At 43.1% G+C, this 26,433-nt stretch overlaps 1 protein-coding gene across 8 annotated transcripts in view; it reads left to right on the forward strand.

The window, feature by feature from the left end:
• Positions 1-26,433, forward strand: part of WDR13 (WD repeat domain 13) — a 258,747-nt gene that overhangs the window by 71,085 nt on the left and 161,229 nt on the right. For 2 of the 8 annotated variants that reach the window (XM_069647518.1, XM_069647519.1), the window contains exon 1: positions 13,821-13,877. The exons of the other annotated variants lie outside the window; for them this stretch is intronic. In XM_069647518.1, coding sequence (XP_069503619.1) covers positions 13,833-13,877 — 45 coding nt within the window. In that variant the 5' untranslated portion in view covers positions 13,821-13,832. Of the gene's footprint in view, positions 1-13,820; positions 13,878-26,433 lie in introns of those variants that run through there. 8 annotated transcript variants of the gene reach the window in all.

Here is a 26,433-nt window from a genome sequence, read left to right on the forward strand (position 1 = left end):
CTAACCTACTCTGCTACACACTGTGCATAAGAAAACCCAGGCCTGGGACAACATGTGAGGCTCAAGAAGCACTCATGCCCAAATAGACACGTGGGCTACTAAGGGGAGCACATCATAAGTGAGTAACAGCTGCCAGAAGACTTCAGTCAAGGTCTCTGAGACAGCAAAAAGAAAGTGTAGAAAGCCAAAAAACGAGCAAAATGTTAGAGATTCCAAAAGTTAGCAAATGTTTTTATTTACTTCAAGAGGACAAAATTGTTGGACAGGATTAATTTAAGAAATCCGGTTTCTTTGAGTGCTAATGAATTGCGGCTAATTGATGGGAAATGTGGCCACTTTTCAGCCATTCTAATTCTAAGTTATTATCACCAGAAAGTTATTCCTCTTTGATTTATGATGAGGAAATGGGCATGTTTCCCTCCAATTGGGATATGGTTGAGGGTTTATTGTGGAGGAAAACTCTATTTTACCCTATAGAACAGCAGTTCTGATTATGAGACATGAGCTGGGTCTACCCTCTTTGCAGGTTCGCGGCAATTGGAAATTATTCAGGTAGCTTTTTGTTCCTCCAGAAAACAGTCTGTCTACTTGAATGTGGAAATGATTAATGATATTGTAAAGTATTAACTTGTTGGAAACGGCAGTCTGTTTTCAACTTGCGTTCTCATGATATCTCTGTACATGAGTTCATAGTTAATCCCTTAAGGATGAGTTAAAAATATTTGAGTTGGATTGGATTGAAAATCGTGCCATTGCTATGAACTGTCATCTGTTTTATCATTTTAGTTACGAAATCAAAGCTTTCAATGTTTTACCATGTATTTTCAAAATCATCCTTCCAGATCGTATAGAAGTGATATGTTTAAATCACAGGCTCACAAGCTAAATTATTGAGAAAAATAGAGTGTCTAGGTATTGTGCTCAAACTGTAGAAACACTCTATCATTTAGTAATTCATTGTAAGGTGCTTAAAGAACTTCAAATTGGCATGTTTGGCAGATTTGTTTCTTATGCTTTTTTTTTAATTCCAAGTTTTTTTGGTCTAGAATTTTAAATAGTCAGGAATCAATTTTAGATGTTGTGATATTGACATTTTTTAAATAAGGTTTTATTGCAATCAATTTAAACTTCTTTTGTGATTTTTAATGACTCATCATTGCAATTTCATTGTATTTTTCTGGTGTAACTGTGATCTGTTCCTGTGCAAAAAGCTGTATTACTTATATGCACTAATAAATAATAGAAACATAAATTAGTGAAAGGAAACTCTGTCCTAACAGTAACATTACAACTATCATATGTCAGCATTTATTAGATATTGTTCCATTAAATGATTAACTTATGACCACTAGTCTTTGCACTTCCTTTTCAAATGAAATCAAGGCACTCTTCGGTAAGAAGTTTTTATTTCACCATTAGCTACTTGATAGCTGCGGTTAGCCTATTTCCTGTCAGACCATTGTTTTTTTTTAGGTATTGTAGAAAGGGGGCGATTCTTAATCAACTTAATGTGTTAATGTTTTATGAAACAGATAATTTTCCACTGGTCATGATTCTGGTACCTATATATCCTTTCACAAATGCTAAGAAAAATTGTCAATCCCACATTTACTTTATATTACATAGCAATTCTTTGATTGAGGTAGCTAATGCCACCTTGGTGAGCCAAAACTAAAACGGACCAGAGTAGGTGCATAGGGTGCAGGAAGTAAATACGTTTTTTAATTTTCTTTTGTGTTCTGTTGTAAGGCTTTGGGACTATGATTGGTTGCAATTGTTTGTGTATACTATACTGACTGGTTAAGGGGCTGTGGCAAAGTGCTAATGCCAAGGGTATGCCTTTACAGGTCCGCCATTTATTGTAATGTAATGGCTATCTGCAGTTTATTTATGTATTTTGCTAACTGTAGAATATGACCTCAGAGACATTTTAGAATGATTGTTTGCTACATGGACCTTTATCTCCAGCAATGGGAGTGATCAACAGTGTCTCTGGTTGGTGGGGCCAGGTCCATGACCGATGGTGCAGTAATTTTCTCTCGCTGGTGAAGTCCCTGCTTCAGTTTCTCTATCAGCAATAGCTGGGAGCACTTAGAAGCAGGTTACCTCCATGTGCTAGTAACCTCAATCCTTCTAGGCACAACACTGAGGAGCAATACTAAGGCATGCTTCTCAATCTGTTGGTTATCCAAAGACTGTGTGAAGTGTTTTGGGAGAATTATCCTAATAATGTCAGCTGGCTGAAAACATGTTTGAAGGGTGCCCGATTTGCTGGTTAAAGTATACATTGGAATTCTGTGGGCTGCTTTGGCTTGTTTGTAGGGTGTGAATATTTCTAAGAGTGACACCCTCAAAATGAAGGTGAGCTGAGGGGTATCAAATTCATCTGGATATGGAGAGTAGCTTTGACAGGAAGCATGCATGGCTTACCGGGCAATCCCACCATTTATTTTGTTGATAGCGCCCAGGACCCCAATGTTTCACAGCGCTGCTTTATAACAGTATATCAGAGGCAAGGACAGATACATTGAGCAGGTGTAGTAGGGGTCATTGAGACATGATGAGCTGGCAGCCCTGACGAGCAATGATTGCAGGCGAATATATTACCAATAAACATTTGGCCTATTTACATATGCTACAACATTGTCAGTTTGCTTCATTTGCATCCAATGGTACAGGTGAAAGAGCAGCATGGGGGGGTTTCGGGGCAATCTCGAAGTCTAATACAGTGGAGATTGTCCTAATGGCAGTGGGTAGGGGGGTTTTAGTGTTGGAATGCGAGTATTGTGAAAGAGTGAAAGCGAGAGGTAACAAAGAGAGGACAGGGAGAAAGGAGGTTGGGGAAGGTTATAGAGTGAAAGGAGATAAATAGCGAGCAATGAAGTTGACCAAGTAGCCGGGAGATACTCCATTGATGGAGTTGTAGACCAGAAGAAGAAATGTAAAGAGGGAGCAATTGCACATGGACAGCCACCCCTCATGAAAGCGGTGCACAGCAGTAGGTGACGGAGAAAAGTTGAAGATGGTCTGGGTGGCAGAGTTAAGTATCTTGTCAATGGGGGAAAAAGAGTAGGGATCGATTCCCTTGAGGAGGCTTGAACAGTAGGCCAGTCTATTGAGGAATAGGGTGAAAATGGCTATTTTAACTGAGTGAAAAGTGAGATCAAGGTAAACGACTGTTGTAGTTTTAGATGGTGATCTAAGAGCATCCTGAAGTTGCCGGCCATTTGGATGGGTTCAGAGTATCGGGGGGGAAATATAAAGTCGAGCAGAGGCTTTAGAAACTCGGAAGTAGCTCATCTTAGTTTTGGAGGGGTTAAGCAACGGCATGACAGCCAGGCAGTCTGAGGTTTGGAAAGCTATTTAAGGGGTTTCGGAGAAAAAGATTTGTGGTTCATCAGCAAAGAGACAAGGAAACCCAAATGAGTAGATGAGCTTGCAGTGTAGAGCGTGTATAGGATAGGACCAAGGCCGGACGGTTGAGTGACACTGACTAGTAGAGCGGTAGCAGATACTGTTCCACTTTTGAACGAGATATAAAAGAACGACCAGCTAGTTGAGAGGCAATGCAGGCAAGGACAGTGCCGTGAATGCTAAGGTACGAGAGCCCAGAGGAGAGATGAGTGGTCTCCATTTTCAAAGACAGCAGAACAATCAAGGAGCATGAGGGTAAAGGATAGGTGGGAGAGATGGGCACAGGTGAGGAACTTACAGATCTGGGTGATCGTGGTTTCCGTTGAGTAATGGCAGCAGAACCCTGACTGGAGGGTCTCACTGAGTCATGCGTTTCCATGTAGATGATTGAACACACTCTTAGATTTTAGAATAGTGAGGGGTAAGGGACAAGAGGCCAGTAGTTAGCAGGATTGCAGGGAAAGGATGACAGTGACATTGCTTTTGGCTTATAGTGTGTCAGGCATCTGGGGGACAGTACTAGCATCAGACATGGGACCAAAAGGTAGCAGCAGTTAACTGCGCTGGTGGTGCCAGAGGGCGACAGAATAGATGGCCACCTAAGAGAGAGGCTCCAGTTTCATCCAGCCTGTAATCCTCCTTTTATCCTCTTTAAAGCGCCATACTAGAAACAAACAAAAGGAGCTGGAAAGATGAAAACCTTGTCTCTTAGCTACGACCATGCTCTGTGCTGCAGAGAGCTCCTTTGCGGCCACAAACCTGCAGCACCCTTCCGGAGATGTACACAGCCTGCAGGCAGGCTGTGCAGACCGCTTCCTGCAGAATTTATGAAGCGGGTGTGTAACGGCTGTCATTGTTGCATTGGCGCTTGGTCCCTTCTCGGAGGGATTTCTGTTAGAGCGTTGCAGCGGATCATAAAGGCAGGGAGCCACCCGGCATGCTATTGGTCGATCTCACAATCTGCAATTCTCCTTTATGCTTTCCCACTTCTTGGCTGAGACAGGGCTGGACCTCCTTGCGTCAGAAGCTTGCTCTTTCACCCCGTTGCTGCAGGAAAAGCCTAACGATTAGTAAGGGTCGATTGAAGAGATAGAGACCTACAGCGATTCTATCTCCTCACTGCCTGTGACCAGGTAATCCAGTGGTTACCATAACTAAGACATTGGGTTACATGTTAGAAGTAGCCCACTGATCACAAACCTGTGAATGATCAGCAAGAGCACAGTGTGGACTCCGGAGGCTTCCTGGCATTTTTCCTTTTGCGGTCTGAGTCCAAAACAGGATTCCCTTTGGTGCTGCAATTACACTCTGATGCCACGTTCCTAGCAGGGAGTAGAGAATTGCTGCCAAGTGTGCAGGTCATTCTTTGGGCACAGAAACTGACCTAGTCCTAATGCTTGGTGCTGGCTACTGTAGCCCGAGTGAAGACATCACTTCACTGAAAATGTATGCATGGACAATGGCTGCGAATGCTTTACTGACCACAATTAGAGTGGTACATTTAATCGCAGGCAAAACGCCGGAAAATACAAACTTTTTTTTGTTTTTTTTAATTTGGGAGGGGTCCTCCCCCAGCCCGCCACCACCCCTATCCCCCCTAAGGCCCCCTCCCAATGTTCTACCCATATAACACCACCCAAGCCCCATCCCAGCCAATTTTAACCTCTTACCCCACTTCCCTGTATATATTTATTTAATCTTTTCAGTGTTATTGTCTGCTCTGTTATGTACCACTCTGGAATGTTTGCAATAAATGACTGGATACCTCCTGAACCACTCGATGCCCCAGTCAGTTTGAGAATCTTGACTTACTGATATACATTGGTTGTTGGCTCTGATTCTATGCAATTCAGTGTAAATAGAAGTGCAGATCATGCATGCTCCTTTCCACTTCTTCACACAACAATCTACAGGCAACCTCCATATACCTAAGTGGTCAGCATTCTAATCCTGGGTCAGATTTCCAGTGATTTCTTTGGGTTGCATGGTTCCCCCAATGAGAACTGTGCAGTGGGCTTTCTATGTGAGATTTAATGGCTTGCACATCTGTCACATTGAAGATTACTGCATAGCACATCACTTTCCCAATGAGCCTCCATAGATCTCAAATTGCAATATTACCACATAGTGCAGACACAATGACAGGAGGCTGTAAACTACAATCAAAACTATGGCTTTGCCAAAACTGATTCAGTCAGACCTCAGGATCAGGCCACATCAACCCCTGCCCAGTGATGACACTACCTGTGAAGAAAGGCAGTATTTCTGTATCACTGCAGTAATCGACAAATTACAGCAATCTTTGGCTACTACGAACCAAACGCTATATACCGTGACCTCTAAAGTGGCAGCCTTGCACCACTAACTAGAGCAGCTTTGTGGCTTTACTATCAAACCAAGTTCACCTGAACATCACAAAAGACTTGGTTCGAGCTCTGACAACCACATTGACAACATTAACACTAGATTTAATAAAAAACAAATAACAATGCCCTTGAAAATCGTTCACAAAGAAATAAGTCAAGTTCGGAGTGTGCCAGAGTCTACACATACTTGGCCATGGAGCATTGAGAAACACCTAGATATAGTTGGCAACCCAATGTTTTACACCGATGTCCAGATCGAAAGAGCACATTGCTCACTCAGAGCCAGACCGGCTTTGGGCCTTTCACATGGGCTTGGTATTGCTCGAGTTTTTAAATACCATGATAGATGTTTCAGACAGCGAGGTGAAAATGCGACTTTCCAAACCACTCACCTGAGATTATGATCTTGGCAGATGGTAGCCCCCCCTATACAGGCTTCCAAGGAAATCAATTAACGTTCAATACACTATGATGTTCCCTGCTACAATAAAGGTAATCTACAACAGGAAAAGACACGTTCACTTCCCCTGATGAGACCTGCTCTTTTATGAACAGTTATATTAGGAAAAGTACCCTGCACACTGAATTTGGGGGACTCACCGTTGATTACTGGTTAATTTGCTAGGCTAGGATTGTTCTTCAACTCCTCTTCAATGTCACTACTTTACTTAGCCACTCAGTTATTTGCTAATATAGAGCAGTGAGTTGCTATGCTAGTTGGGTCCAGTTAGCATACTCGTAATGCTGGCACTGCCTTTTTGAGTACAGTCTTGAAACAATAGTTATTCCCCTTAAGTGTTCTCTCATCTTTTTATGTTTTGTTAACTTTAACTGGTATTTATGACGTTAGCTAAATTTCGCAGGATATTGGAGTCTTTCGAGTGTGGGTGGGCATGGGTCGGGGGAGCAGGTTGGGATCTAGATTCATACATTGATGGGGTATTGGAGTTAGATAGAACAAATTATACATTTGTACAAACTAAGCTATAGCTAGTGGTCTTGCAAACATTGCCAACCCCTTTATGCTCTATCAGTAAGACTCTCGTTCCTTATGGCATGCTCCTGCAGCCTTATACCATCGGGTGGGTTAATAGTGGTCGACAGGGTCGATCTAACCAGGCCCACACAGCCTCTTGTAATCCGCAGTCTGCCTCTCGACCTATTGAGGTACTACCAATTGACTTATCCCTGGTTAACATCATTGCTGAGACAGAGGAAGATGCCCTTGAAGCTGTATGCAATGAGATTTCGATGATCAAAAGTCCAGTCCCTGTATGTAAAAGACACCGTAGGAAGCCTCATCAATCACGTCGAACTCGCCAACAAGACAAGCGTGTGATTTTCTCTAATATCGCTTCAACGCAGCCCATTGCTAGCCATTCATCTTTGAAATCGTCTTCATTGACCTCTCGTCCAACCATTTTCACTAAAGGCCAAGGAGACGGCACTACCAGACAAGTGTCACTGCAGGGTCCTCTGGACAAATGGGTAGGCCGTAGCAGTACACTCTCCACAAAGCAGGACTTGATGCCATCTCAGCTGGTTTTAAAATCTAAGATCGAGAATGTAATCTTGTCAATGCAAACCAGCCCTCCCACCCCCCGCACAGCTTGTTTCTTTCGCTCCTTCTGGCGAGGCATCTCGGCCTACGGCCTTACCCATGCCAGCACTCCTCAGCGGCTTCCTTTGGAGCAGCTCCTTCAATCATTGTTTCTCCGCCTTCAACTTCCATAGTGCCTACAGCCCATACTGTCACTAACTTTGGCCCTTTTTGAGAGCCTGAGGCTTCTCTCCCACTTGGTAAGTGGGTGAAGCTGGAAGAGCTCTCACCGAAAGTAGACAGCACTTTTCTTAATTGCTCATTACTGTTGGCTATGTGGAGTAATATCCCTCGGCTTTCATCCATCGCCAGCTAAGATCTATCTTACATTGAGATCCCTAGAGCTGACAGCCCCACCAATTGGGCCCTAATTGAATGTCTCCATGGGAATAGTATTGTTCTTATGCAAAAGTGCAAGAATCTTTCAAAAACTGGGTTTCAAGCTGACGGTGGGTCGTAAGCAAATAGAGTAGCTGATCACTTTGGCCCTCCCTCATCCAGCCTAATACACCACATTCATGCCCCTATACCGGTGCATGACACTGAAAGATCCAGCCTGTGCGCTGAACTTGACTCTCCCACTGATAATTGTAAGCCCGGCAGAGAAATTATTCACTGGGTTCTTGACTATCTAGATCGAGGTAATTATTCACAATATACTCAACTGGACTCTATTAAATGGATTTGTTGGAACACGCGTAGTTACCATTCATTTTGTACTCGCCCCCAGGGCATGGCCCTCATTGCATTCAGTGGAGTTTTCATTTTACAAGAAACCTGGACCATGAATGCCTTCATTTTTGTTGGTTAAAATATTCTTCACTCTCTGGCTCTACGAGGAACAAGGGGCTGCCCCGCTGGAGATCTTGCAATCGGAGCTCAAACCAGGTTTAATTTTAAAACGCTTTGGCAATTAATTAATTCTCCTCCCCATATGTTCTGTCTGCCATCTTTTCTGATCCCCCATTCTTCTTTGCCGCCGACCCTGATCATTAATGTTTACAACGTTTTAAGGGGGCCTTGCCACAAACAAAATCCAGGATACCATTGATACCATACTTCTTAAGTGGTCCCATGTTTGCACAAGTGGTAATATCGCCGTTACAGGTGACCTGGACGCCTCTACATTATTATCAGCTATTCCATCTTCAGTGAATTATTCTTATCTGGACAAATGTTGGGCAATACATTCCTCACTAGCTGGTGGGGTTACAGGATGGGTTAATCTTCTTAGCATATTTGATTTGCTATGTCTGAATGGCAAATCTAGTAATACAAGAAAGCCACTTTGTATGTGGACGAACAGCAAAAGTTCCTTCCTCCTGCCTAGATTAGATCTTTGTGGACAGGAACTTCCGGAAACGTTGTAGCACATTGTCTACCACGTTTACTTCTCTTAGTGATCATGCCCATCTATCCTGCATTTATAAACTCCCCAGCCAAAATATTCCCCATATTAACTCCCACATCACCTTGAACACTCGGGGAATTGCATCATTTGGTTGAGCAAGAATGTCTCGAATATGAACAAATTTGGGCACACTAATGAAATGTTTCTTTTACAGTGGCTAGGAAAGAGCAATTGGAAACTTTCTTCCCTAATGCAATTGCTGAGTAAACTCTTGCCCTTAGGCGCCAGGACAACAGCAGTTACTGTCCATAAACCCAATATTTCAATATTTATGACATAGAAATACAGCAGGCTTAGAAGACCCACAGTAAGAAATGTTCTCTTATTAGTTTCAATCCACGACTCGCAATGAACGAGAAAAAGAAACTCACTAGTAATGCTCACACAAAATACAAGAACTGGCTTGGAAACCATACATTTCTATCACGAACGCTGATTGGAAATTTCTTTTCGGGCTGCTCAGAAGTAACGATATCAAGAAATTGTGGTCTATGGCCAGATATTTCATTAATGGGCAGTCTGTGTTAGAAACAAATCCTATTTCTGAATCAGTATGGACGCGGGCTATTCTGGAGCTTTATTATGATTCCGCAATCCCCCCTAGCAAGACCGCCTTTTATGCTCCTTTCACCTCCTTTTTTTATTAGGCTTGGATAGTGATGATATTCTTCTCATAATTAAGGCTCTGAAAAGTTCACAAGCTCCTGGTCCTGATTCCTTGGCCAGCGTTGTGCTGAAGGAAAATTTCCAGTTTTGGGCTCATGTGTTGGGACACCTTTTTCATAACCTCCTTCTCAGCGAATCCTTACCTATTAGCTGACGGAGGTCAATTCTGGTGCCCGCTTTTAAGAATGGTAACCGCGCTAATCCATACGACTACAGACTCTTGGCAATGTTAGACATAAGGCAGAAAATCTTTGCAGGTGTCCTTTTGAAAAAATTGTCCAGATGGGTCTTAGATAAAGGGCTGCTTTCACCCTTCCAAACGGTTTTCTGCAAAGGGCACAGTACCATATACAATGTATGTGCCTTTCACCTCTGCATGGCTGCTAGCAAGAGCAAAGTAAATATCAACCTCATCTCTGTTTCATAGATTTCAACAAACCGTTTGATTTGGTTTCCCGCTCACACCTTTGGACAAAATTAATGAACTGAGGAACAGATCTTTCTTTCCTATACTTTATATCTGCACTGTATTCTGACACGGTGGTGGTGCGCACAAATCGTATGGGAATAATTTAGCACGAAATTCCTATCAACATTAGCCTGAAACAGGGCTATGTGTTAGCCCCATTACTTTACAACATATACATGGCTGATATGGGTTGTGCGATTGATAGTGCGTTACTTTCCCCCTCATATCGGCAACACCCCAATCTCATAGCTTTGCTACGCCGATAACACCATTCTGCTGGACCAAACCCCCAATCGGTTTGCAGCATCCGATCGATGCCTTGTCATTCTATGGCACCAAAAACCATCTTAAAGTCAATGTTGCAAAAAAAGGTTTTGACTATTGGTGGTAAACCGAAATCGTGTTAAGTTTTGTTGGCGACTCAATAGCGCTCCACTAGAAAAGGTGGATAGATACCCCCATTTGTTAGTTTCCGATTGGTGATTTTTATGGTGATTTTATATGACCAAAAATTCTAAAGAAATGGTTTTATCTAAATAAATTTATTTGCAAAAAAAGAGGGCCGCAATGTCATGGGTTTGACTCTCATTTAAAGGCAGAGCCTTCTCCATGGGAAACATTTTGGCCTTGCAGTACTTCCGGAAGCCAAATTGACTTGGGTGAGTAAGCTTGAAGGCAAGCTCCTGCCCTCGATTTTGGGAGTGCCCTCCTCTGTACAAGTTGATGCCCTTAGGTGTGAATTAGGAGTCCCCTCTATATATTCCCTTTTGGCTCTTTCAACGTTGCAGTCTTTTTCTTAACACCATAACATCTCCCCCTGCAACCGACACAATAATGGGCCTTCTGGCAACCAACACTTTCAGGACCCTCTAAATTATTTTCTGTTTCCATTACGCTCTACAGCCACTTTTGGAAGATGGATTTTGAGCTTGAGGATTTGAGACACGTCTCCCAACTTCCCAGTGATTTTAAAGAACAAAATTAGATATTTCGACATTATGTCAAATATCAACTACTTACCGAAAAAGAAAATATACGCTACATGCAGTAAACAGGATTTTAAGCGTCACTCTCCTAGATCTTACCTAACAAAATACTGCTACTCTCAAATGCGTCATTTTATCACATATTTTACGTTTTAATATATTACCTGCACGTGAGCACACAGGTAGATGGTCAAAATTACCTCGAGATTAGAGGGCCTGCTGCCTTTGTAACTCGAATATTGAAACTGCTCAACACCTGCTTACGAAATGTCCTACAATGATGACGCACTATTTGAAGAGCTACTCCAGTCACGTAACCAATATTAATTTTTATTGAAACAGAGCAGTACTGGAGTAGATTCTTTGGGGTAGAATCAATTGTCATATCTGCGGCAGCCTATCACGTCTCGAAATTGGCCCTTCATTCAATTGCCTCCCCCTGAAACCCCATTGGTTCTCAAGAAGATACTGTATGCATTTCATGTTTAGCTTAACCACAATTTCTCTTTCTTGCACTGCTCCATTATAACAAAATGTTAAACTTGATACCAGTCTTAATTTGCTATTAACATCAATTCTAATCCGTCATAAATCTGTTATTAATTAAAATTTTGTAATTTTATCAATGTATCATGCATAGAAAATGTTTTTATTATATCACATTTTAACTAATATTATATTTTACATATGTAACATGTTTTTTCTATATGTACTAAAGGCTTGGATATTCATAACCAAAGCTCAATAACAAAAAAAAGTTATAATAATTTGTTATATCTGACCTATGGCTAGTGGTCTTGCAAACATTTACGCAGTCCCCTTGAAGTGTAAAAATCCAGTAAGATCTTAGCTTATCAGTCTCTTCAGTTCGATTTTATTGCAGGAGACACATTTATTGGATGGTGGTCACTCTACCTTTGCTAGAGGATGTGGTGACTCTAGGTGGTACTCAAGCTTCACATTTCATTTGAGAGCGGTATTGATCCTACTGTGTTGTGACTTGTGCTTCCATTTCGCAAAAGTGAAAACAGACCCTGATGGATATGTCATAGTAGTTGGCACTTTGTACAGTATTGGCCATACTGAATGTTTATGCCGCAAATCATGGTTTCCCTGAATTGTTTTAGTAGATAGTCTTCTGTATTCTTCCAATGCTATGACTTTTTGAATTTTGAATTCCTGATTAGGGAGATTTTAGTATGGTACTTGATCCAACTCTACAAAGGTCCTTGTGGATTCTCTCAGCCTGCAAAAACCATCAGAAAATACATAAAAACCTTTGAATTTGTGGAATCTTGGCAGAAAGTGCATGGTTGCTCTAGGGACTATTCATTTTATGGGTGTATGGCTCGTTTTCGGGTATGATTCTCTGGCTGGCATCGGCCGATATAGGTAGAGCTCTTTCAGATTACATAATTCTTCCTCTGAACCATCCCATAGTACTACTATCTCCCACTTGGTTTAATGCACCACAATTTAACTCCATTGCATTTTAAACCTGTTGACCTAACAGACCTGATAATTCATGCACAGCATTCTGAGGAGATGGCTCGCTTTTTTGTACTGCGAACAAAGAGTCAGTTTTCAGCTCTGCTTTAGTGTGGGAGACTTTCAAAGTATATTATTTGTGGAGTATGTGCAGCTAAAGAGACTGGTGTTCTCCAATCAACTCATGATCCACAAGGTTAAGGCATATAAATACTGGGGGAGTTGGGGTGAAAGGCAGTTTCACCTCTTATTCTGGATTATCAGACCGGCAAAAGGCAGGAAAATACTGGACATTGATGACCTTGAAGTATCTGTATGAAGTGTTGATAGGAAGATAAATGAGATATTCAGATCTTCGTGCCAGCAAATTTTTTTATCATTGGAATGTTTGCTTGCGTTCCTGGTGAGGTGCATGCCTAGCAGTGACTCCACTTCGACAGCCTGGCTGTATTGACATCCATATAAATGGATGGCCGCCTCCTCTATCCTCCTGGAGCTTCCATAAATATAATCTTGTTTCCATAGTGTGGGAAGTGGATAATTTATGATTTTGGTACCTTTACCTGGTTTGCTCTTTAACTGGAGTAAGTCTGAATCATACCCTCTTATAGCATCCACCTTGGAGAACTGTACTTTTGATGGTGCAAAGAATTAGAGGGCTTTTTAGGTATTCACATACCCAATGATGGCACCACTCTTATCAGGCGAACTATGTATTCTGTCTTTTAACTGCCATGGGTACCCCCGCACCCCCCCAGTGCCAAGGCCTTTTTTGGTGATTTCGGTATTTTTCCATTCAATGCCTTCTAATATTTTATCCTTCATTAACCCCTTAAGTGCCAGGGACGAGATGCCTCGTCCTTGGCATTTAAGTTAATTGAGAGGGCTTCAAAGATGACTCAGGAGGCCCCGTGTGTAGTTGAATTGAGGCTTTTATTACTAGGGCAAGTTTGAGTTAATCTGTACGCCTTAAGGTTACACATAAGAGAGTAGATACACTCATGCACCTTATTAAGTCACAGCTCAGCGCCAGTCGACTCTCACATAGGACACTTGTTCACGCACACTCCCAACATTCTCTTAGCTATACATTGCATTCATCAGCATTTTACCTTCAGTCACAAGGGCCAGCAGGATGAGCACACAGGACACACCATGCCCCCTTAATACTAGGTAATGTTCACAAAATAGAGTAATGGACTAGAATACGTTTATCTCTTATTGGCAATATTCCTTTAATAACAAGCATTGGCAGAGTCAATATTCTTGGCATTTACTGCTGTTCTTTGCATGTTGCATTAATAGGAACCAGGGCGCAAGGTGGAGAGTGCAACATTTCGAAGGAGGATGCCATAGGGGGTGCAGGTGTGCAGCAGCATGAGAAGGAAGGAGAATAGAGCAAGAGAGGATATCATTGAGAGGGGTGCCATCGATGATGAACAAAAGAAAATGTGAACGAGAAAGGTTGAGCACGAGGGTAAGAAATAAAGTGATGGTATGAGAGGGGGTAGAGAGTGGGGGCGGGAGGGCTGGGTTGTAGAGAGAGTTGGGTGTGTTGGGATAGAGTGAGTAGGGGTATGGTGGGTGGGGATATAGAGAGTCATAGGGTGGGTGAGGTTGGAGGGGGGTAGTTTTAGGGGGGGTCGGTGAGTGGTTGGGGTAGAGAGTAGGGGTGGGGTGAGTGGTGGGGGTAGAACAAGTGGGGTACGGTGGGGGCTAGAGTATGGGAGTAGGGTGGGTGGTGTGGATGTAGAGGGAGTGGGGGCAGTTGGGAGGTGGTAGAAGGAGTGGGAATAGGGTGGGTGCAGTAGTGTGTAGGGGTGGGTAGGTGGGGCTAGAGAGTGGGGGTAGGGCGGGTGGGGGTAGGGTTGGTGAGTGGGGATAGAGAGAGTGAAGATTGGGTGAGGGGTTAAAGAGAGTGGGGGTAGGGTGTGGGGATGGGGTAGAGAGTGGGGGTAGGGTGGGTCTGTGGGGGTAGAGAGGGTGGGGGAAAGGTGGGTGGGGTTAGAGTGTGCGGATATGGTGGTGGGGTCAAGCAAGTGGGGTAGGGTGGGTGGGGTAGAGAGTGGAGGTAGGGAGGGTGGGTGGCGGGATAGAGAGTGACAGGAGGGTGGGAGGGGGTAGAGAGTGTGATGGGAAGGTGGGTGGGGGTATAGACAGTGGAGGAAGGGTGGGGGACGGGGTTAGAGCGAGTAGGGACGGGCAGGGTGAGCTGGCATAGAGAGTGGGTGGGTTGGTCTAGAACGAGTTGTGGTAGGATGGGTGGGGTAGAGAGAGATAGTGGGGGGAGGGTGGCAATTGGTTGGGAGGGTGGGTGGTTGATGGTAGTTGGTTGGGGGCAACAAACATAAAGAACATAACGGCTTCAGAGGAACTTGTCAAAATTAGCCCAAATAAAACCCAACCGGCACACTTAATGTCTGGGGGTCAAAAAAGTGGGCTGGGTGGGGTGTAGAAGAGTAGGCTTGGGGGTCAGTGGGTGTATGTAAAAAGGCAGCCTCAGTGGGACAGAAAAAAAGACCTGCTGTCAAAATAGCCTAAAAAAGCCCACATGACCACACAAAAATAGCCCAATGGCAGAGCAGTTTTGAAAAAGAGATTTATGGGATTTGGAAGTTTCATGCCACGGCATTGTCCTTTGCTATGTCAACCATACATTGTCAGCTCAGACCTCCCATTCCCTCCCTCTTGCTTCTGTAACAATGGTTTCGGCAATTCTGTGGCGCAAGCACCACAAAGAAACACTGAAACCAAAAATGGTTATTCTATCGCAATACTTGTATAATTTCACAAATATACTCTTGAAGCACACATGTTCACTCTTTACAACCCTCTGCTCCTATTGGATACGATTGTTCTAGAGAACATCCCTGTTTTAGCTGGGATATACTCATTGTCGTTGGAGTGGCGTGGGTTTAGGGTTGCCTGACATGGAGGTGTATAAACCTGGTGGCTAAGTCACATCAGGCTGCACACTGGCACTGCCCTTCTGGATTAAACAACATTTTCTTTGGAAGAGAACATTGCTGGCACAGAAAATTCAGAGATCATTCTGAAGCTTAGACCTAAAGTCAAGAAAGCTGGGTTAGATTCTGCAGCCAGGACTATTTGCGCTTGCATGCTATTGCAGGCTAAGTTTCATCACCGCGAGTATATGATCCCCATTTCTTCCTGGATCGGATACCTGGCTTGCCTTAAACGTATAAACTTAAAGGTCACCCCATACTTTTTCTCCATGGTCATCAGTACACCCGCTCTGCACCTCCTAGCGATCCATTCAAAAAAGTGTTTTCTGTTGAGCATCACTTACATTTTTGCCTCGCCCATCTTAGGTTTACAGACAGTCGCACATGGGTGCAACATTGTCTACTATGGTGGCACAAACTGGAGCCAAATACACCTGTTTGTGACATCTGCGGACACAGGAGAAAAACATCCTGTAAGCATTTATGCAATAACTTGTCACCACACAAATGCATAAGGCGCTCTGCCTAGCAAAGCACATGAACGCTGCCTTTCTCTGTTTGTTTGTTTATTTTATTATTTATAATGCACAGATATACCCAGGGTATCAGGGCGCAACATTTACAAGAATATGCGAAGCTTAGTTACAAAGTATAAAATGTATAAAATGTACATATTGGCAAAGGGAGTATATACAAGGCATAATAAGGTGAACAGGCAATATATACAGTATATGCAGGAATACAAAGTGGGCACACGTGGTTACACAGTATGCGGATAGCATGAAGGGATAGCCTTGGCACTTAGCTATCTTGGTGGTCCTTTAATTTCAGCCAAGACACTATCTTGGAACGGAAATTAAGGTAAGGCATGTCTACTCTAAGGTTGGGAGGCAAGGAGTTCCATAGTTTGGCTGCTTTTACCGGGAAGCTGTTACCTCCTATAGTGGCAAGTTTGAAGTTTGGGACAGAGAGGCGGTCTTTGTATGCAGTTCTGAGGGGTCTCGAGGAGGCTTGTCTATGGAATCTCTTAATCGGGTAGATCGGAGCAGCATTGTTAAGAGATTTGTAGGTAAGGGATGCTATTTTTAAGAGAATTTTGTCTCTAGTGGAGAGCCAGTTGTTCTGTTGGCTAAGTCCTGAGATGTGCTCTCTTCTGGGGATGCCTAGGGCTGCTGTCAGGGCATTGTTCTGGAGGGTTTGTAGCTTGCTGGTGGTAGCCTTGGAGGTTCCCAGATAAAGGGTGTTGCAGTAGGCAAGGCGTGATAGTATAAGGGCTCTAGCGAGTGTGAGCAGCTAGTGTCTGACAGAAATGGTTTGGCTGAACGGATTAATTTGCACGTTTATGCAGGGAACTCAGTTGTCTTTTGAAGGAAAGGTTAGACTCCAAGTAGAATCCTAGTGTTTTGACCTCCTGTCCAACTTTCATATTGTTCCCATCTATCATGAAGGAATTGTAGGCCGGGCTGAGTTTCTTTAAGCTGGACATAGTACCCAGGATGATAAGCCCCGTTTTCTCATCATTCAGGCATAGTCCATGAGTGGCCATCCATGCCTGGATGATGATGTACACCTTATTTAGCAAGGCCAAATCCTTTCTATAATCTCCAGAAAGCGGAAGGAGGATCTGGGTATCATCTGCATAAGTAGTATAGGTGATACCGAGATGATACAGATCATCAAAATGGGGCTTGGTAAATATGTTGTACATTGTGGGGGAGACGCAAGAGCCCTATGGGACACCACAGGTGATGGGTATAGGGTCTGCTGCAGCAGTGGGAGAGAAGACCCTCATAGGTCCGTTAAGGAATGAGGTGATCCATGTAATGGCCTCAGGAGAGAAGTGTGCTGCTGTGTGGAGGTGTGAGCATAGGACAGAATGGTCGACCAAGTTGAAAGCTGCAGATAAATCAAGGAGGAGGAGCAAGGCAACTTGCCCTTTCTCCCTGAGTGTGTCGATCTGAGCTTTTAGGTCGATAAGTGCAGTTTCGGTCCCATGTTGAGGGCAGAGCCCTGATTGTCTGGATCCTAAGAGGTGGTGTTCTTCCAGGTGCTTCTGTATTTGTACATAGGCGACCTTATCTAGGATTTTTAGTAGGAAGGGAACAGTCGTTATGGGCCGGTAGTTTGTAGGTATGGCTGGGTCAAGAGTGGTTTTTCTTTAGTAATGGAAGTACCCAGGGTTGTTTTAGGTTGGTGGGGATGGAGCCAGTGGTAAAGGAGGCGTTAATCAGTTTAGTGATGAAGGGTGAAAGGCCACGGGCGGCATCTTTGATGAGCTGTGCTGGGCACAAGCATCCCTGGCAATTAGAAAGTTTCAAAGACAGGATGATTTTTTCTCCGTCGAGAATATTGACTTTAGAGAACTTGAAGCGGGTAGGATCTGTGCACTTATCCGGACTATTGGATGGGAGCGTGTCTTTTAGGGCAGCTTTTTTGCTAGAAATTTTGCTTTGCAGGGTCACGTTCTTATTTGCTAAGGCATTTTGAATTTCTGAGCACCAATTTTTATCTTTGGTGCAGGTATCGGGGGGTAATATAGGGGTTTCTACTTCTTTGAGTATAGAGAAGAGTTCTTTCATATTAGATTTCGCTTGGGATATGCAAGAGTCAAAGGAGGTTCGTTTAGCCAGGTAGATTTCTTTTTTATATAGTACGGCTAGTTTGGAAAGTTTGAGTTTATTTGCGGCTGAGGGGGATTTTGTCCATGTAGCTTTGCAGTTTCTTTTTTGCTGCGTTAGGTTTTTGAGGAATGGTGTGCACCATTTGTCAAGGTGCATTTTCGGTTTACTGGGTCTGAGTTTAAGTGGGGCGATGAGGTCCAGCGAGGTAGCCATGACCTTGTTGTATTCTTCAACCAGGATCTCTGGATCCAAGATGTCAGGAAGTGTGTTAAGTGTGGGGAGTAAATTCAGGATGAGTCTTTCTGGTGTAATGTTCTTCTTGTTTCTGGTGAGGGTAGGGGGGGCCGTGGTGATGGGCGGAGGTGGGGGGGTCTGTCAGTAGATAACAAAAACGACACCAGGTGGTGGTCGGTCCAGACTAGTGGTGAGATATTTGTGATGTTCGCTAGGCAGTTGTGGTCGGCCACCCAATCAAGTATTCTACCTTTCGAATGAGTGGGTGCCATACTTCTTTGCGCAAAGCCTAGTTCGGCAAGAGTGGGGACTATAGTGCTGGCTGATTGGTGTGCCCGGTCATTGTAGCCCATGTTAAAGTCCCCCAGGGTGAGGACTTGAGAAGAGCTTTTGAGATTGCTGGATAGAATGGTGTTGAGGTCTTCATCAAAGGTGCAGATGGGGCCTGGCGGGCAGTAGATCAAATGGATATTGAGGGTTTGTGTATTAGTAAGTGGGACTTTGACTGATGGAGTTTCGCAAGAAAGGACATTGGTGGGAGTTGCTAGTCTCATAGATAGGCTACATATGTGTATAATGGCGACACCCCCTCCTCTGTAGTTGGGGCGATCTTGCCTCAGGATGGAATCGTTATCTGGGACTGCTAGCATGAGCTTGGGGCCTGCTGCAGGGTGTAGCCAAGTCTCGGTAATAGCGAGGAAGTCAAGATCGTCTTTAAGGATCAAGTCTGCGATTTCTGTAGCGTGAGCTACTAAAGATCTGGCATTGATCAGGGCTCCCTTGATTTTAGGGCTGGCTGTGTTTTTGGTAGTAGTTATATGATGTTCGTCCTGTGTTAATTCGAGAGTGCCCGGACTGGGGAGGTTGTCCAGGGATCTGGGGATGAAGTTTTGTGGTGGATTAGAGGTTTTAGTGTAAGGACTAGATCGAGGCGGCTGCTCTATGGACTTCTGTGAGATGGGCAGCGAGCGGGCGAGGGGCTCATACATTTTGGCTAGTCTGGCTCTAAGTCCTAGGTTCCTATCTGTGGTAGTACAAGGGAGAGTAGTGGGTAGTGGCTGAGGGTTGATTATGTCTAAATTGGGTGCCTGGTCGATGAGCATAGTTGGTGAAGGCAAGCTGGGTGAATGTGGAGCCATCTTAGGCTGAATTGCTATGTTTAGGACGATGAGGACGCAGGCAAACAATCTAGTAGTGGATGGACACATTCTACGTAGTGGTAAGAGTATTGGTGGGTTAGGGATCGGCTTAGTTAACGCCAGTTGGACCAGTGTGCAATTAAAGTATGGACATGGGATGTTCATCTCCAAATCTTTTCTTTCAATATTATGATTTTTAAAATGACTGACGCAGTCGACAAAGTTGTGTAATTTAAGGATGTATATGGACATGTGATTGTAGAGCTACACCACTGTTAATAAAAAGCTGTCCAGACAGTGATAATTATACACAATAAAGACAAAATCCTTATTTTTATGTCATCCTTTCTATTCTGCAACCACGTTGATGCGGAAAAGCAAAGTCTACGTGAAAAAAAGTAATTGGTGTGTTTCTGAGAATGTCTCGGAATCTGGTAAAATACTGTAATCTATTTGTCATGCTGGCATGCTTTGTGGCATTTTGAAACAAGATAAAAATGCAGTTATTCCTAACCCCTAGGTATAAGAACTAATTTTCATCCTTTGGAACGGTAAATCTGAAGGCAGAGTGTGATTATATATGTATAATATTCTTATTACAATGGCAAATTTTCCATCTGTGTTTCACAGTTGATTTAGTATTGTGCTGCTATAAATAATAGTAACTGAGTGGGGGCAAACAGCCCTTTGCTGGTCCATCTTCATCACAAACCGCATTTATCCATAAGGCAGGAGTGTCGCTCAATAGTTCATGAACAACCCGTTGGCCAGTAGAGTAAGACCATGGCATATGCAAGGCTGCAGGCAGTACCTGTCAAAGGCAATAACACCATTACTCAAATAACTTCTCCTTGCCCCTCACACCTCTTAACAAATCGGACATGTCCCTATGTACTAGCTGCATAAGTGGTCCTGAGTCAACCTTGACACAGTCCTGGTTTTCCGATTGAATTCTGGGATTTGTATGCTAATACAATGTAAAAAAACAAAGGGAAAAGTCCCAGTATACATAGTGAAGACAAGGACTGGCACAAGGTGTCACACATGTGAAAGGGCTACTTAGCTACTAACCATGTAGTGAATAATAAACTGTTTTTGAGTATGTATTTTTCTACCTGTACTTATCTGGCATACACTGGCTCTCAAGATATTAGTTAATGAATTGGAATCAATATTTTTCTCTTTCTCATACCATTGTGTTTAAAACAAAAAAGAGCATTGTGTATCAGAATCATTGTTATAGTTGTTGTATATTATCAGAATGTTCTACACTCCGTAGAGGCTTTCATATGTAGTTCTCTTGTGTCTTAGTATGCCATGGACACTATTGATATAAAGAACTACCCTTCTTTTTCAAATTAAAACTTCTTTCTCACAACCGCAAAGGTCAACACCTGCTATTCACCAGTGAGACATTCAAACAAAATGCATGCATTTTAATGTTTTTTTATTTTGATCCTATTTTAAAAGAAACAAATGTTTCCTGCTCTTGAATGAGTGAATGACATTTTATAGTACAATCCAATGGAGTAACGGGTCTCTCCACCTTCAATATACTTATCTAATCTAAAACATTTATGTGTTACTGGCGGAAGTGTTTTACATCACATTTCTACTAATCAAAAAGTAGAGGTTATTACTCCCACAGCAGAAGTGGTTGTGGACAATGATGTGTATATAGTTACAATGCAACTTGAAGGGGAACATCCAAAGGAAATAGCACTATTTTGGTCTAAATTGCATACAACACAATGTGGCCTTTTAGCAGAACATGATTGGCCTAGGCTATATGTTAGGGAAAGCCCTAGGGGGAAGAAGTAATTGAACCAGCTTTTTCAGAGGAAGTTGGGGGGGAAAATGCAGTAAACACTTATGTAGCCTTGTGGGCTAGGTGCCGCACAATTATTCAAGAATCATGTAGGACATGACATAGACCGCCCTCCACATAAAATGCTAGTGTTTGCGATATCAATGTCTCAGGGACAATATCCAAAAGGGATCCTGGAAATGTTTTATAAAGTAGCCATATATCACACTGTGTCATCAGTGAATGATTGCACAATTCATGTACCATACTTTTGGTCAAGGCATCCAAGGTCTTCCCATCTAATAAATGTGTGCTTTAATATTGATCCCATCTATATTTTGTCTGTTTCAGTCAAGTATAAATAGTACATGAATTCAGTGGTTTGCCAAGTGGGATTTCAAATTGGTATATGTGCCAAAAAGCAACATTTTGCCATCTTAGATCAGGTGTTGACCCTTACCAGGTCCAATGAAGACCTAGTACCCGTGACTAGAGAAATCAAATCACACCTTTGGGAAGCATGTAGCACACAACATTAGCATACAGTTTTCCTTTCTGTGAATCTCTGTTCATGCGTATTATGCTTGTTCTCATGTTAACAAAGTGAATGGTCTAGAGATGCAGTATTAAAATTGTGAACACCAAACCCAATGCAAGCTAGATGGATCAGATAGGAATGCACTTGTCAAAAATAGCCATGCAGCTCTGTCAAAGCTGATAGCCTTCGCACCCCATGCACCTAATCTTCACATGTGTTCTATTTGGTGATTGATTAATTTTATTTACACTTTCGGCTGTTAGGCCATTCATGACAGCCAGTTGCGCCCAGTGATTTATTGGGTTCGCCTGTGGACAAGTGTAAAGCTTTAAAAAAAAAAGAGGAGCGATGATGGATGTCTTGTCGCTGCAAGGGTGCACCTCTCTGAAAGGGCCGGCCCATGTTAAAAGTCTGCTGGGGATCTCTGGTTGAATCTAACTGGCATGGATTCTGGGTCCATGTTCGTGGTGAAAAGGCCCATGTTGATCAAAGGAGGCTGGGACATAGATTTGAAAGCTCAGGCCTCGGAATCCCTACAATACTCCTAAATACGAGAAGTCTATGCATATAAAGATCCGTCTCGGAATCTTACCAACTGCAGTATTATTACACAAATGGAACTCTGGAGCATCTGCTAAGTGCATTTTATGTGGTGACTCAAACGAGGATCTCCCCCATTTAATATGGTTGTCCTGTTACTAAGCAGCTGATGAAACGCTTTTTTAACCCGCTTTTTGTAAGCCGTGGCTGCAAGACTATTAAGAGGTTATGAGCATTTGCTTAGACTCTTCTGATTTCCCTGTAGCCTTTGCAACCAGCAGATACCTTAAGTGGGTATGGAGGATACATGCAAATAAAAGGAGAGCCCTATTGTAGCCTGTTTCTTATCTATTAATTGGTGGTTGGCTTAAGATGGAGCCACGTACTGTGTTTTAATTGCTGTTATAATGAGCCTTGACCTGATCAACTGATGTTTGTTTTATGCAGATTAACTGTTTTATGTATTGTGGCTTTTATGACTTTGCGTCAAAATAAAGCAATTGAATTGACAGCAAAAATACAAGATACAATAAAAGATAAAAGTGCATATGTACAGATCGATGCAACACCCTGATGGAACCAAATGTGGGATATATAAAAATGTGTTCCGCCTGTGTTCAAGTGTAGAATATTACTATATTGTGAATAAACAAATGTTACTGAGTCTTATCCGCTTGAAGGGCGATAAGTATCTGGATGAAAATGGCCACCATCGTATAAAGCTGTCTATCATCACTCTACTAACCTAACGAGTATGACGAGTGACACGGACTGCACGTGTTGGTCCAATCGTAGATGATGACTTAGGTCAAAGAGGTTGCAACACAGAAAAGGAATGCCTAGGAATTAGTTGCACATCATCAAATGTGGCCAGCATGTAAAGCCGGTCTGACACATAGCTTCTACTTACTTAGACGATACTTGTTATCTTTTATGCCCTATACAACTTTGTGAAGTAAGGTGCACTAAACTGTGATTTCTTAGGACACCCGACATTACAGTGTGCATTTCACAGCCCATTCATACCTGTAAGGAAGGCATGGTATCAACAGTAAGACAGATACAAGTGACCACAGTTCAAGGGTGTTTATTGAACTTCAATAATGGTGTGATAAACGACTATCTAATGCTAAATCTACAGATTGAAGCAAGCTACAACCATCAAATAATAATTCAGTCCTAGTGGAGTCTCGTCAAAATAAAAGGACCGGCCTATACTAAAAACATCTATTGCCAATCCTTACCTCTAAATACAAATAGTGTGGGGTAGTGTTCATGAAAAAGAAAGAAGTCTTAACAAAATAATATGTCGGGATGTTCAGGCCATTTGCTTCCCCACGTTTTTCAGCATGGGTAAGATGGTTCACTTGAGCAAAGCGCACACTCTGGCTTCTTCGGCACGAGGATACAGTTACATTACCAGCATGAGGGCCTTATGTGCCCAAGTCTCTTTACTTATCAAAGTCTCTTGATTCAGATGGCCTGATGTACCAAAACAAACACAAAGTTCCTTTCCTCTTATAAGTACTCGATTCAGGTGATTCACCCTGGATCCCCCTCAGCCGGGCTCAGATCCATTTTCTTACAATGATTGTTCCTGTGGATCCCTCTCTTCTGGGCTCAGATCCCCCTTTTACAATGTTCAGAGAATATTCTTTCTCGGGTGACTCACGGTACATGCCAAATTCCCCCCAATCAGGCTCAGATCCTTCTTCTTACACAATTAATCTACCTCAGCTGGGCTCAGAAAAATATAACGAAGACTTTTGAATGTGCACAGGGTTTAGCTTGAACCATTGCAGGACCACTTCGATCTTAAATTATTCCTTTTCCACATTTGCCAACCAGTTGGATACCTAACGGAGCCTTTTGAGTGAGCACCCACGTGGCGCGGGACCACTCTGTCTAAGGTATCTTTCTTGGCCTCAAGTTCAGCTACTCCTCTGGTTTTCAATTATATTTGCGTTGCTCGTCACATACGCTACACACATTTTTCTCTTTAGATTTCTTCATACAATGGTGCCGCTTGCAGCCTTGGTTCTAACACACGCTGGTCTGATATCAGTCTCTCCGACTCACCGGTTGTGCTGTCTATAATGGTGCTGCTTTGTTGTAGGAGCCACGGACAGTACCATGGCAGCAAATGCTCCTCCCCATCTTGGTTATCGACACAGGAGAACTACGGTACCTGCAACACACATTGCAGGTTTCTTCAGCTTTAGTCCCAGGTCTTAGGTTTCTTATTTTCCAAGGTTCACGAAAGTAATGGTCTGAAAAGTTGAAGGTCACCTCCCTCCTTGCAACCCTCTCTGGTCTTGCCATCTTTCTCCTCGTATTAAACTGCCATCTTGGAACTGCTGCTTCCTTGTGTGCATTGCCTTGCTCAGAGAGTGCTTCATGCTCCGCCTTTGATCCGCGGGGGGAAGTGTGATGGACGTCCGGTGTGCGTGTATAATCATTAATTGCCTGACCTTGCTTGAACATTGTATTGGGACACGTCGGGTATACCGCTATGATGTTAGTCCGTTTTTGCTCATGGTGAGCTGTCCGTAGGAAAGTGTTTGTGTCAGGAAAAAGGGTCTGGGGGAGTTGAGTTCCTAAGTATCCTACCTGGTAGGATGGGGAAAAGGTGTTGCAGGGAAGGGGATACCAAGTCTCACCATCAAGTGTCCCACTCCTACTCCCCTCATCCAGGTCATCCTCCCACACTTGTCCACCCCTAGGAACTGGATCCAAAAGCGATGGTCGTGTCCTGGCCACCTGGATTACAGATAACCGGGGACTAGTGGGTGAGGCACCGTCGGGTTTCTCACATACCCAAGATCAAGAAGGGCTTGGCAAGAGACATTCATGATAGTTGTCTATGATAGTTGTCTATGAATGATAATACAAACTAACTATAGTATTTGACAGTACCTTTGATTCTGCTCTCTAGAAACCGGCGGTACACCCTGATACTATCGTAAGAGACCCGTCCTTTTTTAACTGATTGGAGACGCCACTCACACAAAGGTGATACTCTTACCTACTCAGACCTAGGCTTGTTGGTTGTCACCTTTTGGGACACCTAATACATCATATATTATTTATACTGAATCACTGACAATAGTCTTTCTTTTGTAGATTTAATTGGAGAATGAAGATTGCCAACATGAGTTAATCCTAATTGATTTGCTCCTGATGAAGGGAAAAATATTCCGAAACGCATTGAGCTCTTTTAAAGTTGAATGTGTATACTTTCATTAATGTTGCTTTAAATCATACTGGGCCTCATTACACGGTATGTGGTAACCATGGTGCTATTAGCGCCATGGTTGCCGCTGGTATTTTACCGTGTCCGCCTTGGTGGATGGAGGAATTACCGCCCTACTCCAAGGTGAGTGGGGGGCGGTAATTCCCCATTCACCAAGGCACTTCCCTAATTCCCATTTTTACCCCCAATGGGAATGGGGAAGGAGCTAATTACTGTACCGCAAATTGCGGTACCGTAATTAGCACCAAGGTCCCTTTGCGGGCCCGTTCCTTAACGGCTAGTAAAACCAGCCATTGAGGTCGGGTCCCGCAAAAAGGGACCTCGTAGTAAGGCGGTAAAGGTTTACCGGTAACGGTAAACCCTTACCGCATTCCGTGTAATGAGGCCCACTGTCTGGAATGCATTGAATGAAATCTCTTCTTTGAAAAGATACTCATACCTTGGAAGATTGAACTATCATTTGCCACAAACAGTATTTTGAGTGAATATAGTGCATGTCAGCATCTTCAAAATAATCCAGTAAGCAGTCCTGAAAAGCAATATATTTAGGTTCCCACAGAAGCCCTTCAATTGGCAATTGACTTTCTTCAGCCTCAAACGTGGTAGTCATTTATTCTACATTTGACTTGGGGCCTGATTAACACACCTTTTTTCAATGGTACTTTCCCATGTTAAAACATTTGTGTGATTCAGGAGCTTAGTGTATGTGGTCTGGGTCAAGTTCTTTGTTATCCGTAATGTCCTAAAGGCCTTCTGTAGCTTCAAAAAGTGATCATTCTGGTGCATGGTGTGTAATCAGTGATAATGGGGCAATGTTCTCTGTAACATGCAAATCTGGTTGTAATGGTATACATTTTGAAAGATGTTCATCAGCTCTGAATTCGGTTACCTCTCCTGTTAATTGAAAATGGGTAGGATACATTGAGGAGTAGCAA

Source organism: Ambystoma mexicanum, chromosome 2q (assembly GCF_040938575.1).
Source record: "Ambystoma mexicanum isolate Mex_15411 chromosome 2q, UKY_AmexF1_1, whole genome shotgun sequence".
Taxonomy (NCBI): Eukaryota; Metazoa; Chordata; class Amphibia; order Caudata; family Ambystomatidae; genus Ambystoma; species Ambystoma mexicanum.